The sequence below is a fragment of the Aegilops tauschii genome, chromosome 6 (assembly GCF_002575655.3).
Source record: "Aegilops tauschii subsp. strangulata cultivar AL8/78 chromosome 6, Aet v6.0, whole genome shotgun sequence".
Lineage (NCBI taxonomy): Eukaryota > Viridiplantae > Streptophyta > Magnoliopsida > Poales > Poaceae > Aegilops > Aegilops tauschii.
Genome location: NC_053040.3, coordinates 82,191,064 through 82,201,330, shown reverse-complemented (window position 1 = coordinate 82,201,330; position 10,267 = coordinate 82,191,064). Strand labels below are relative to the sequence as shown.

General features: G+C 47.3%; 2 protein-coding genes across 4 annotated transcripts; one reads left to right on the top strand and one right to left on the bottom strand.

Annotated features, from left to right (window-relative positions):
• The first annotated feature begins 1,574 nt into the window (after positions 1-1,574).
• On the top strand, positions 1,575-5,258 carry LOC109739060 (protein NLP3). Of its 2 annotated transcripts, none has more exons than XM_020298136.4 (4): positions 1,575-3,025; positions 3,224-3,301; positions 3,460-4,300; positions 4,445-5,258. In XM_020298136.4, the coding sequence occupies exons 1-4, from the start codon at positions 2,387-2,389 to the stop codon at positions 5,077-5,079; spliced, it is 2,193 nt and encodes a 730-aa protein (XP_020153725.1). In that variant the 5' UTR covers positions 1,575-2,386; the 3' UTR covers positions 5,080-5,258. The 2 variants fall into 2 exon arrangements, with proteins under 2 accessions (XP_020153725.1, XP_020153726.1); XM_020298137.4 differs by having other exon boundaries at positions 1,576-3,025; positions 3,224-3,274.
• On the bottom strand, positions 5,245-9,855 carry LOC109739061 (protein PTST, chloroplastic). Of its 2 annotated transcripts, none has more exons than XM_020298138.4 (9): positions 9,669-9,855; positions 9,191-9,230; positions 8,778-9,054; positions 8,356-8,445; positions 7,668-7,736; positions 7,147-7,252; positions 5,970-6,058; positions 5,698-5,810; positions 5,245-5,610 (listed from the first exon to the last, which is right to left on the bottom strand). In XM_020298138.4, exons 2-9 carry the CDS (start codon positions 9,220-9,222, stop codon positions 5,508-5,510), a joined length of 879 nt encoding a protein of 292 aa, XP_020153727.1. In that variant the 5' UTR covers positions 9,223-9,230; positions 9,669-9,855; the 3' UTR covers positions 5,245-5,507. The 2 variants fall into 2 exon arrangements, with proteins under 2 accessions (XP_020153727.1, XP_020153728.1); XM_020298139.4 differs by having other exon boundaries at positions 8,778-9,042; positions 9,669-9,825.
• Between the last annotated feature and the right edge of the window lie 412 nt (positions 9,856-10,267).

Sequence of the window (10,267 nt, the reverse complement as noted above, 5' to 3'; positions counted from 1 at the left end):
GCGGGGCAAATCCGCCTCAGTTTATTTATTTTTATCTTTTTGTCAGGAAATTGTGGTGCTCGCCAACTAAATTTACCATCCTCATACCAACATAAATTGTCATGAAAAAAAATCGATAAAATCTGACGTCAGATTTTTAGATTTTTCAATTTTTTTCCTTCATCTATCCCTAGCAAGAGACGAAGGATTTGTTATTTTTTGCCAACTTCATTTTTAAAAACTTCAAATTCTCTCTAAATTGGAAACTTTAAGTGGTACTCCCTCCTTTCCAAATATGATGTATTAGACATTTTATAAAAAATAGTAAAACTTTGTAAACTTGGTCAAGTTTATGGGGGAAAAAGTTATGTTTATAATATCAAATCAGTACCATTAGATTTCATGACATATATTTCCCCGTGGTATATATTTGATACTACATATGTAGATAATCTTCACTATAAATTTGGTGGAAGTTATTCTACTTTATAAATATATACTGCGCACTATATTTTGGAAAGGATGAAGTATATGTTTGTTCATCGTCAATAATGGTGGCCTCTAGCGAGTACTAATAACACTTTGGAAGAAAGTGCAGGGAATGGTAAAAAAACGCATGATTTAAACATCATGGTGATATGCTTTTTTGACACAATTAATATAATAATATTAAGACTTTATAGAAAAATTAAGATGATACCAATTACACTCAGTCTTTACAATAACATAATATCAAGACCTAGTCATACACCCTGAGGATGCACAAAAAAAAGTAAACTAAAGAAAATGGGGAGTCACGGGACCTATGGCACACAACAAGCAAACAATCAACAACATCATCCACCGCCCTCAATAACACACTAAGTATGACAAATTTCTTTTCCAGAAGCAATGCCTTCAGGAAGGGCAGGACCCAAGCGCCTCCATCGCCGGATCCAAGCTGTGAAGGTCAGATCTAGGATCTTTCAACCCCGGAGAACACACCTGACAATCTTCAAAGCAATGTCTTCCAGAAGAAAATGACGCATAAACGTCGGCATTGCCAGGTGCAGCCATCGAATGTCAAACCTGGGGTTTTTATCCTAGAACTTGAGAACTAGTACTTGAAGAGCACCACCAAACCGAAGTCACTGTGCGTTATGAACACCACTTGTTGAAGAAGAGATGATGTATGGAGGGGAACATCCACACACCATGATCACGGAAAATTGAAATCTGAACCATTCCGTGGCACCTGCGCGAATCCCTTGCATGGGACAACACCACACAACCAAGCAATGCATGCCATTCATGCACTACTGCATAAGCGGAGAGCTGAACTCATCAATATATTCAACAGTTTTTCCACGCAAGTGCTCCAGTGCTAGTGTGGTAGAGTCCGATGGGGATGGTTGCGAGGCACGACATTACCACTCCACCATTGCACCGCCTTAGAACCGCCGCCATTGGTTACACATCGCCGATGCCACGGCCGACCAAGCCACCAGCCCCCCCCCCCCCCCCCCCCTCCTCTCGTAGGCCAGATGTGCGGAGGCTAGGATTCGCCGCCATTGGACCTCATTCATATGTTGGAATTCCTCCAAACCAAATGTGGAGAAAATTCACTACCATGTAAAATCAAACAATCCAAACATCAACCCAAACAGCTTAGTGCTTCATCGATTCTCAGGAGTCTAAAAACGCCGGAGTAGGAAAAACATAGGATTGTTTGATTGCATCAGAGGAAAAACAAAGAATTCTTTCAGAGAGGTTTGAGTGGATGCTAGAAATCCTATGGGAAGCAGTAAAAAAATCCTTAAAGAAAATTTCTATAGGATTAAATCCTATTAATCAAACAACCAACATAGAAAAAATTCCTAAGGATTCTAATCCTCCAAAATTCCTATGAAAATCTTTTGAATCAAAGAAGCCACTATATCTTTTAAAAGACGTCCAGATAAAGCAGCTCTCACACATAAGATAACCTTTCTTCAGAGCCAACCTCTTTGGCTCCAAAGCACGGCAAGAACCATGTAGTACCACAGTACCACGGAACATGTCCAAGTGCATCGCCAAAGTCGTCCAAATGAAGCCGCAGGGAGGGGACAGCCAGGGCGATGATAACCTGATAAGTTTGTTTAATCCCTCGACGGGCATTGTTTAACAGCGACATAGCCCCCCTTCCACCGTGGATCGGCACATTCCCAACGCCGCGTCGTAATATTCCGGCCCCCGAACGCCGGCGACCAATCGCAGGCCGTCACCGCGACTCCTACACCGATAAAACTACAAGAAGCCGACGCTGACCAGCCCCGCGGCTTAACCTAGGATCTGCGAAGCTGCGGCTCGACATTGATCGCAGTCACCCACAGATCTTTTGCCTTGGTCTTTCTTGAGCGGCAGGCTGGTTTGTTGGTACCTGGGTGTAATGGTGATGGAGGTGGATGCCGGCATGGAGCGGGTCCTCGGCGGCTTCAGCCTCCGGCTCAGCGACCGCGACGACAGCGATGGGAGCGGCGGCGGCCGGGGAGGAGGGCACGACGAGGCCGACGGCGGCAGCGGCGCGGTGAAGGAGCGGATCGCGCGGGCGCTGCGGCTGTACAAGGAGTCGAGCGGCGCCGGCGAAGATGGCGGCGGCGCGCTGGTGCAGGTCTGGGCGCCGGCGCGGGACGGGGAGCGCCGCCGCGTGCTGGCCACCCGTGGGCAGCCCTTCGTGCTGCCCTCCAGGTGCCGCCGGCTGCTCCAGTACCGGACGGTGTCGCTGACGCACGTGTTCGCCGTCGGCGGCGGGCAGGGCAGGCGCGTGACGTGGGAGGAGCGCGGGCTGCCGGGGCGGGTGTTCGAGGCGCGGGCGCCCGAGTGGACGCCCAACGTGCAGTTCTACGGCACCGGCGAGTACGCGCGCATGAGCTACGCGCTCATCTACGACATCCAGGCCAGCCTCGCCCTCCCCATCCTCGACCCCGCCCACCCGCGCCGCTGCCTCGCCGTCCTCGAGCTCGTCTTCACCGCCGCCCCCGCCGCCCGCTTCGCCGCCGAGGCCCACAGGCTCTGCAAGGCCCTCCAGGTCACCCGTCCGTCCGTCTCTCCTCTACCTTCCTCCTTGCATTCTCGCTCCACCGTACAAGCTAGTACTACTCCTTGTACATAAACAGCCGCCTTGAAATGTCTAGCTAGGTAGCCGCCATGAAATGTCTAGCTAGGTAGCCGCCATGAATCCAAAAGGCTTCCAAGATTAACATTTTCTGCCATTCTATGCATGCAGGCCGTGTCATTGAGAGGCTCGGAGATCTGCCACCCTGTGCCACCGACCGAGGTGCGTGCCGCGACTTGCGAACCATGGGTTCGTACACATTTTCTCTACATCTTACTCTTTCGGATTAACTCAATAGAGTCGTAATCGTAATCACATGAACTTTGGAAACAAAATTTGTTTGTCATACAATCCATTCATGTTCGTCTACCAAAGCCACCTCTTAGTAATGAACACCTGATGTGCAGATATGCAACTCAGAGGCGACTCAGGCGGCCATGTCGGAGGTGTCGGAGCTGCTGGCCGCCGTCCGCGAAGCCCACGAGCTGCCACTGGCGCAGGCCTGGGTGAGGTGCAAGCAGTGCAGCAGCACGGATGTCGAGGACGACAACCAACATTTCTCCCTGACGACGGCCGGAGCCCCATTCCACCTGGGCGCGCACTACGGCGGCTTCCGCGACGCCTGCGCCGAGCACCACCTGCGGCGCGGCCAGGGGCTCGTGGGCGAGGCGGCGGCGGTGCGAGGGCCGCGCTTCTGCGCCGACGTCGCCAGGCGGTCCAAGGACGCCTACCCGCTCGCGCACTACGCCCGCATGCACGGCCTGGCAGGGTGCCTCGCCGTGCCCCTGCGACTACCACAGTCCGCCATGGACGTCGGCGACGACGACGGCCAGGTAGAGGAGGAATGCGTGGTGCTGGAGTTCTTCCTCCCGCCGGACTGCAGGAGCGCCGGGGAGCAGAAGGCCATGGTGGACGCCGTCGCGGCTACGATCAGGAAGGAGTGCTCCGGCAATCACCTGGAGGCGACGAGCGACCTGCAAGATTTGTCCTTGGAGGCCGTTCTTGCCGATGCTGACACTGCCCATGAACTGAACGATCGTGGGGACTATGATACCAATGATTCAGACGAGGAGGACGGCGATCAAGCAGGAGGCGTCCATGGCGCAGACCAAAGTGGAGCCGAGGATCGTGTACCACAACCGGAGATGAAGAAGAAGACCGGAAGGAAGGCCGGAAGACCTGTCAGTCTTAAGGAGCTGCAAGGATACTTCTCAGGGAGCCTGAAAGATGCTGCCAGGAGCCTCGGCGGTAAGAACATTTTCGACACCAAATTAACCAAGATGAACACCACAAAGAATTTACTATGACCGAGGTCATCGAAACATGTTGTAATTTGGCATTCGTAAATTGAAATGTTTAGTGTATGAGGCAACTGAAACTCTTCTTCTACAGTGTGCCCGACGACGATGAAGCGCATCTGCAGGCAGCACGGCATATCAAGATGGCCATTCCGGAAGATCAGCAAGGTGAACCGTGCACTCGGCAAGATCAGGGCCATCGAATCGGCGGATTGCTCACCGAAGCCGACTGCTGCTGCTTCTTCCACCTCTCGCCGAGCTCCAGCCCCTCATCTGCCATGCTTGTCAAGTGCTCTAGGAGAAGACACCTCCTCCCAAGGCTCAAGCCAAGATCCTCCACCTCTCACCAAAACCACAATGCGCAAGTCTTTGCTGTGGCGCAGCAATGGCGCGGAGGGGGAGCTGGTGACCATCAAGGCGAACTACAGAGGGGACATCATCAGGTTCAGGGTGTCGTGCTCCGCTGGCGTCGCGGCGGTGAAGGAGGAGGTGGCCAAGAGGCTGGGCCTAGATGCCGGCGCCTTCGACGTCAAGTACCTCGACGACGACCATGAGTGGGTGCTCCTGTCCTGCGATGCCGATTTCCAGGAGTGCCTTGATGTTGCCCCAGGACTGCCGGCATCCGCAACTATGGCTGGCGGAGCTGGAGTGGTGTCCCCAGTTGTCAGGCTAATGGTGCAGGAGGTGGTAGCTGATAACCATAGGAGCTCTTGTGGTAGCTCAGATTAGCCTTGCTTCTGCATGCCTTAACCATACAGCTGTTACTGATGAGGAGGCTTTGTCACTTCCTTGACATGCGTCGGAGTCAGGTAGAGCTTTCAAAATTCTGCAGATTCACTTTGTAACTTTGCATACTCACGGTACATTGTTTGAATAATGATAGAAGGGATGGAATTTTGTTCCTTGAAGAGTATTTTATATGCAGTAACAGTTTCAAACTAATTTGATCATCTCCTACCACATGGATTCATGGAAGAAGGATCCTTTCCTAAGTGGCTTCAGTAGATCAGTTAAGAGGCAAAATTACAAAGACAGCATGCGGACCCAATCAAGCAAATGGGGCTTTGCATTTCATAGAACACGAATTTCGCGGGAGAACACCCATGGTAGTAATCTGGTACAATCCTAATACAGTTCTAAGGGGCAGCAAAAATCTGCTATTGCACGACGAGTTTATTGTTCTGTGTCAATCCCTCGCCGGTAATCGGGTATTCCGATGACAGTTTCCACTCCCCGTCCACCAAGAACTTGATTTCGTAGCTTTATTATGCACACAAACATATGAAGATGATTTATTTAATGAATCAGAGTGAGCGTGGCAGCATCGCAGAACTGATAAAAACATACCTCCCAGGTCTAAGCCTCAGAGTCGCAGAGAATCTCGCATAATCCCCTGAATATTCTCTCGACATTGCCTCACCATGTGACCAGCCATCGAAGGAGCCCATAATTTGCACGTTCTGGTATGAATTGTATACACATGGTGAGCAAGGACGAAGCAAAATGAGAATGAGGACAAAAGCAGAGGCATAAGAATGTATTTCACAAACTGAAAGGACAAATATAGCAGTGCAAGATGTTATTCTATATAATCATTCAGTAAAAAAACATTTGTTTACCTCAGCCATGCCAACCCAATGGACAGTGATTTCTCGAGGTCTTAAAGACTCGATGTCCTTTATCTGTGCCATAACCTTGTCATGGACAGCTGCAGGAAAGCAAACACGGTATTATCAGTCAGCCGATTTCACATAAAGTCTAACTTAGAGCATTGCATGCTTGTATGAAACAAGGTAATATTTTAATACAGCTCTGGATACTGTTATGCTACTAGATGACACAAAAAAGGGTATTATGAACATTTGTTGGCCTGGCACTGCTTAGCACATTTAACTATTATTATTGGCATGCCAATTTTCCTTACACGAAAAAGGGATGAGAACACACTAAAGACTGCTCTGCATATTTAGCTGCTGTAAGGCTGCAATAAGCATGAAGTTTCTCCAATATTATTAATGTGAGGACAGAAATATATCGATGACGAAATTTAGATCTGAGAAATCATAAAATGCTAGCACTCAGAATATCAGATCACAGTTATAATAAGCATAAATGCACTTGGATCTCACTGTCAACCTACCTACTTTGCATATCAGATATCCATATCACAACTCACAACATGACAGTGAGAACTACAGTTATAAATGACAAAGGATCGTCACCATTGCCTGCTTAGGGACACTAGGTATTCCATGCCAGTCAACAATGATGCTAGCCGAATTGTGACTTCCAGTATGCTGGAATTTATAGTTGACTTATTATGACAACCAAACAGATCAATACAACAAAGGATCAATTTGTTTAAGTGAATTAGATATGTTTTTTTACAGTGGGTAGGCCACAAATTTCAGGTCAATACCTAGGGAGTTCTTTAACAAACTGGAACAATCCCACCGGCCTAAGACACCAAACCTCAGTTCCATGACCTACCTAGCGTAGCACTATAATATGTAGAAATTTAACAACAGATCAACAGCAAATAAATGTTTATTTCCAATGGATTGTACATGGACCACGACTAATCAACTCAAGTACTGTCCATTCAATCCTATGGAGATATGGCATCAAGGATAGGCATTCATCATTCGGCTTGAATTCAGTGGGCCACTTCAAGGCAAAGTTTGTTAAGTGAGCTGCCGTACTATTGTCAAATGTCTTTGCAAAACAGGTAACAATGACAAATGTAATGATGGAGAGCATCAATCATGCCAACAGTAGCTCTTTCTGCTAAATTACCTTCTAATCTGGAGAGAAGATGAGACTGAATATATTTTCCATTTACCTTCCTTGACCCTGATGGAACATCAAAATTAGCAATCTCTTCAGCTAGGCCAACCAAAGCCTGTGGACATAAAGAAAGAGTTAAGACGCACAAAGTTTTCCAGTACAAGCATCAAAGGTAGTGGTTACTTACATGAGCAAAAGACGATATTGAACAAAACCAGTAAAGAAAACATAGTTATATACATGCAGTACTGAGGAAGACAAATCTAAGAGCTTACAATATTGTGCAAAGTGAAATCAGCATAATTATAAGGGGGGTTGATCAGCAACAAACCATTTACCAAACAGTCACCTTAAAAACTGTGCAGTTTGCTTTTGAATGATCACAGAAAGGACCAAACATGTATTTTGTTGATAAACAGGACACAAAAGGGGGCCAAAACAATTGGAACACATGACCACCGGACAACATCTTGAGCCAATCCAATTAACTATGCATAACAGTTAAACAATCCGAAAAAGAAAATGCTAACCTGCAGTTCAAGTTCCAAAACAGCAAGTTCACTTCTGAACTTTACAATTGCATCATCCTTTATTTGCGACTGTAGAACATAAGATCTAGTCAGTAATGACCTAGCACTATTAAGAGAAATGGCATCATGCGACTTTTACATATCAACTCTATCCCGGGCTGCTGTCTACACAAAACATACTTTTCCCACAAAACCTCATTGGTCCGTGATAAGCTTAAGTTGGAAAACAGTTATGCCGCTTCTAACATATAACATTTCAGAATTCTTATATTTATGATCACTGGTAATTTTCTTGCTGAGTTAGCAGACAGTGTCATGTGAACTGACAATTGTAACATGCAAGTAGCAGAAGAGTTCTAGATGCGACCCTTCCCCGGTTAAAAAGATCACCGTATCTGACCTACATCGCAATTCACAAATCCGGCCTGGATAGACGGCTAATTTTGAATCTAAAGGAGCAGGTCAGTGGTTTGGTGGTAGCCTCCTCACATACCCAGGTTAGAGTCCTAGGACCAGCTTGGGTCAGAGCTCCTGGCATATATATTATGAAAATAAGAAATTATGAATGTATATATGCAGTTCTTCAACAGAATAACGAACTATTCCTCAGAAGGCCAGTCATACAACACCACACTTTACCATGAATCAAGTAAATTCGATGTATGGTTTATGATTTCAGTAATAGAACCTGTCTCTTGAGAAACCGGTTCAGCTGGTTTGCTTCACTTAGCTTTCTCAAAAGCTTACTTCGTTCTTTATCAGCCAAAAGAGATTTCAACTGCAAAATAACGAGAGAAGATTTATAAATCACCGCTGCCTCTTTTAACAGATCCGAAAGCATCACGTGTGGCCAACATTACATAGCTTAAGCACCCACATATGCAAGCATGATTGCTTTTCCCTTTTCACAAGTAGTATTAACTAATATGTGTATAACTATTTCGAGAGGTACGAGAACAATTCTAGCCACATTTCATTTAGACAGAGTGTGTCAACTTGCAGTTCTTTTGTAAACACAGAGGAACAGCTAATTTCATGAGTAAGTGGTACATGTGCTCAGAATGATTAACTTCACATGTGAAACGATATAATACCGAGTTTGACTAATACCTGGTCTGAGGTAAGCTGCTCACTAGTCTGCCCTGATGAAGACGATGTCGAACTCAATGGTGCAGGCCCATTCTCTAAATTCAAACTTGCTGCGAAAGATCTCCAGCGTGAACGTCTGCCAACAACTGGGCTGATGGGGTACACCCCAGTGGCAACCTTGCAGCATCGGCTAGAGTTTGTGTAAGCTGTAAAATAGCAGAGAACCCTTCCTTGAATCCATTGCTTCTCGCCCGCGGGCTTACTCGGACATACGAAGTTATAATCCCTACCCGCATTCCTTGTCAAGAAAAAATCAACATACCATGTCAAATTAACTCAAGAGAGACAACGGAAACCGCCACATTTTGTCGGATTTCCCTTTTGAATTCAGCATCCGAACAAAAGATGTGTGCACAACCCACAGCAGAGCCTACCTCGCGGCGAAACTCGCAGTCAAGCATTCCATAGCAATTCCTGAAGAAAAACAATAGTAAGAGACATCCTGTTAGCAGTCAAATTCAGTATATCTTCCACTCAAAACTGTGAACAGAAGTACAAATCTCCGGCGGCCGGTAACTTCATCTACGCAGAACACATTCGGAACAGCGGCCTCAGAGTCCTAGACTGACGAAACTACAAGGGACCGACGCTCCTTGCCCTACTGACGGAAAAACCTCACTGTTCGTTTTGAACAGCAGCGTCAGACTCCTAGGCTGACTCAGTAGTCCATTTCAAGGGAAACCCAGAACCTCCAGAGCTGCGCCCCCCACGGATCAACTCCTATCCCCCAAACAAGCGAGGAAACGCACGCGGAAATCGGGACAGAGGCGGCCACCGCGCCCAATCGCGACAGGAGCTCGGCACCAATCGGCCCCGCTTTGGGGGGAATTAAGCGGAGGCCTAGAAACGAACCTCACGGAGAATGCCGGGAGCTTGGGACCGGAGCCCCGGAGATCGAACGGCGGCGGCGGCGGAGGAGGAGGAATCGGAGTGGAGCGGGGGAGGCGAGGGCGAGGAGCTCGTAGTTCTGTTTCTGTGTGCGTGCGCTTCGCGACTCGCGAGGTTGCGGCCACGGATTTATTCTTCTTTTGCGCTTTATTTTTGGTTTTGGCTGTTGTGCGAGAAGGCCCCCTTGAGATATCTTATTCAAGATGAGGTCCCAGCCGACCAGGTCGATTTTGTCGATTTTCAGGCCATCGTGTTGAAAAATGAAAAACAATGTGCTACAATTTTCAATCCTTTCGAACTTGGCTCGGTGGAAGCCAGTCAGCAAGACGGAGAAATAGGACTATCTGATTTGATTCGTTTTTGTTTTCGGCAAGCCATGAAATGATCATCTTTTGGATGGTCATTTTGCGACAGTTGCTCCTATTACACTTGTGACACACTCCTTTCTCAAATTATCTGAAATTCTAGTTTTTGTTCCGAACTACTCTATGTGTGATCAAGTCTCCCCCTTTTTTTAGATATCTACTATGTGCGGTATCTCATGAAAATAATTTACTGTCAGA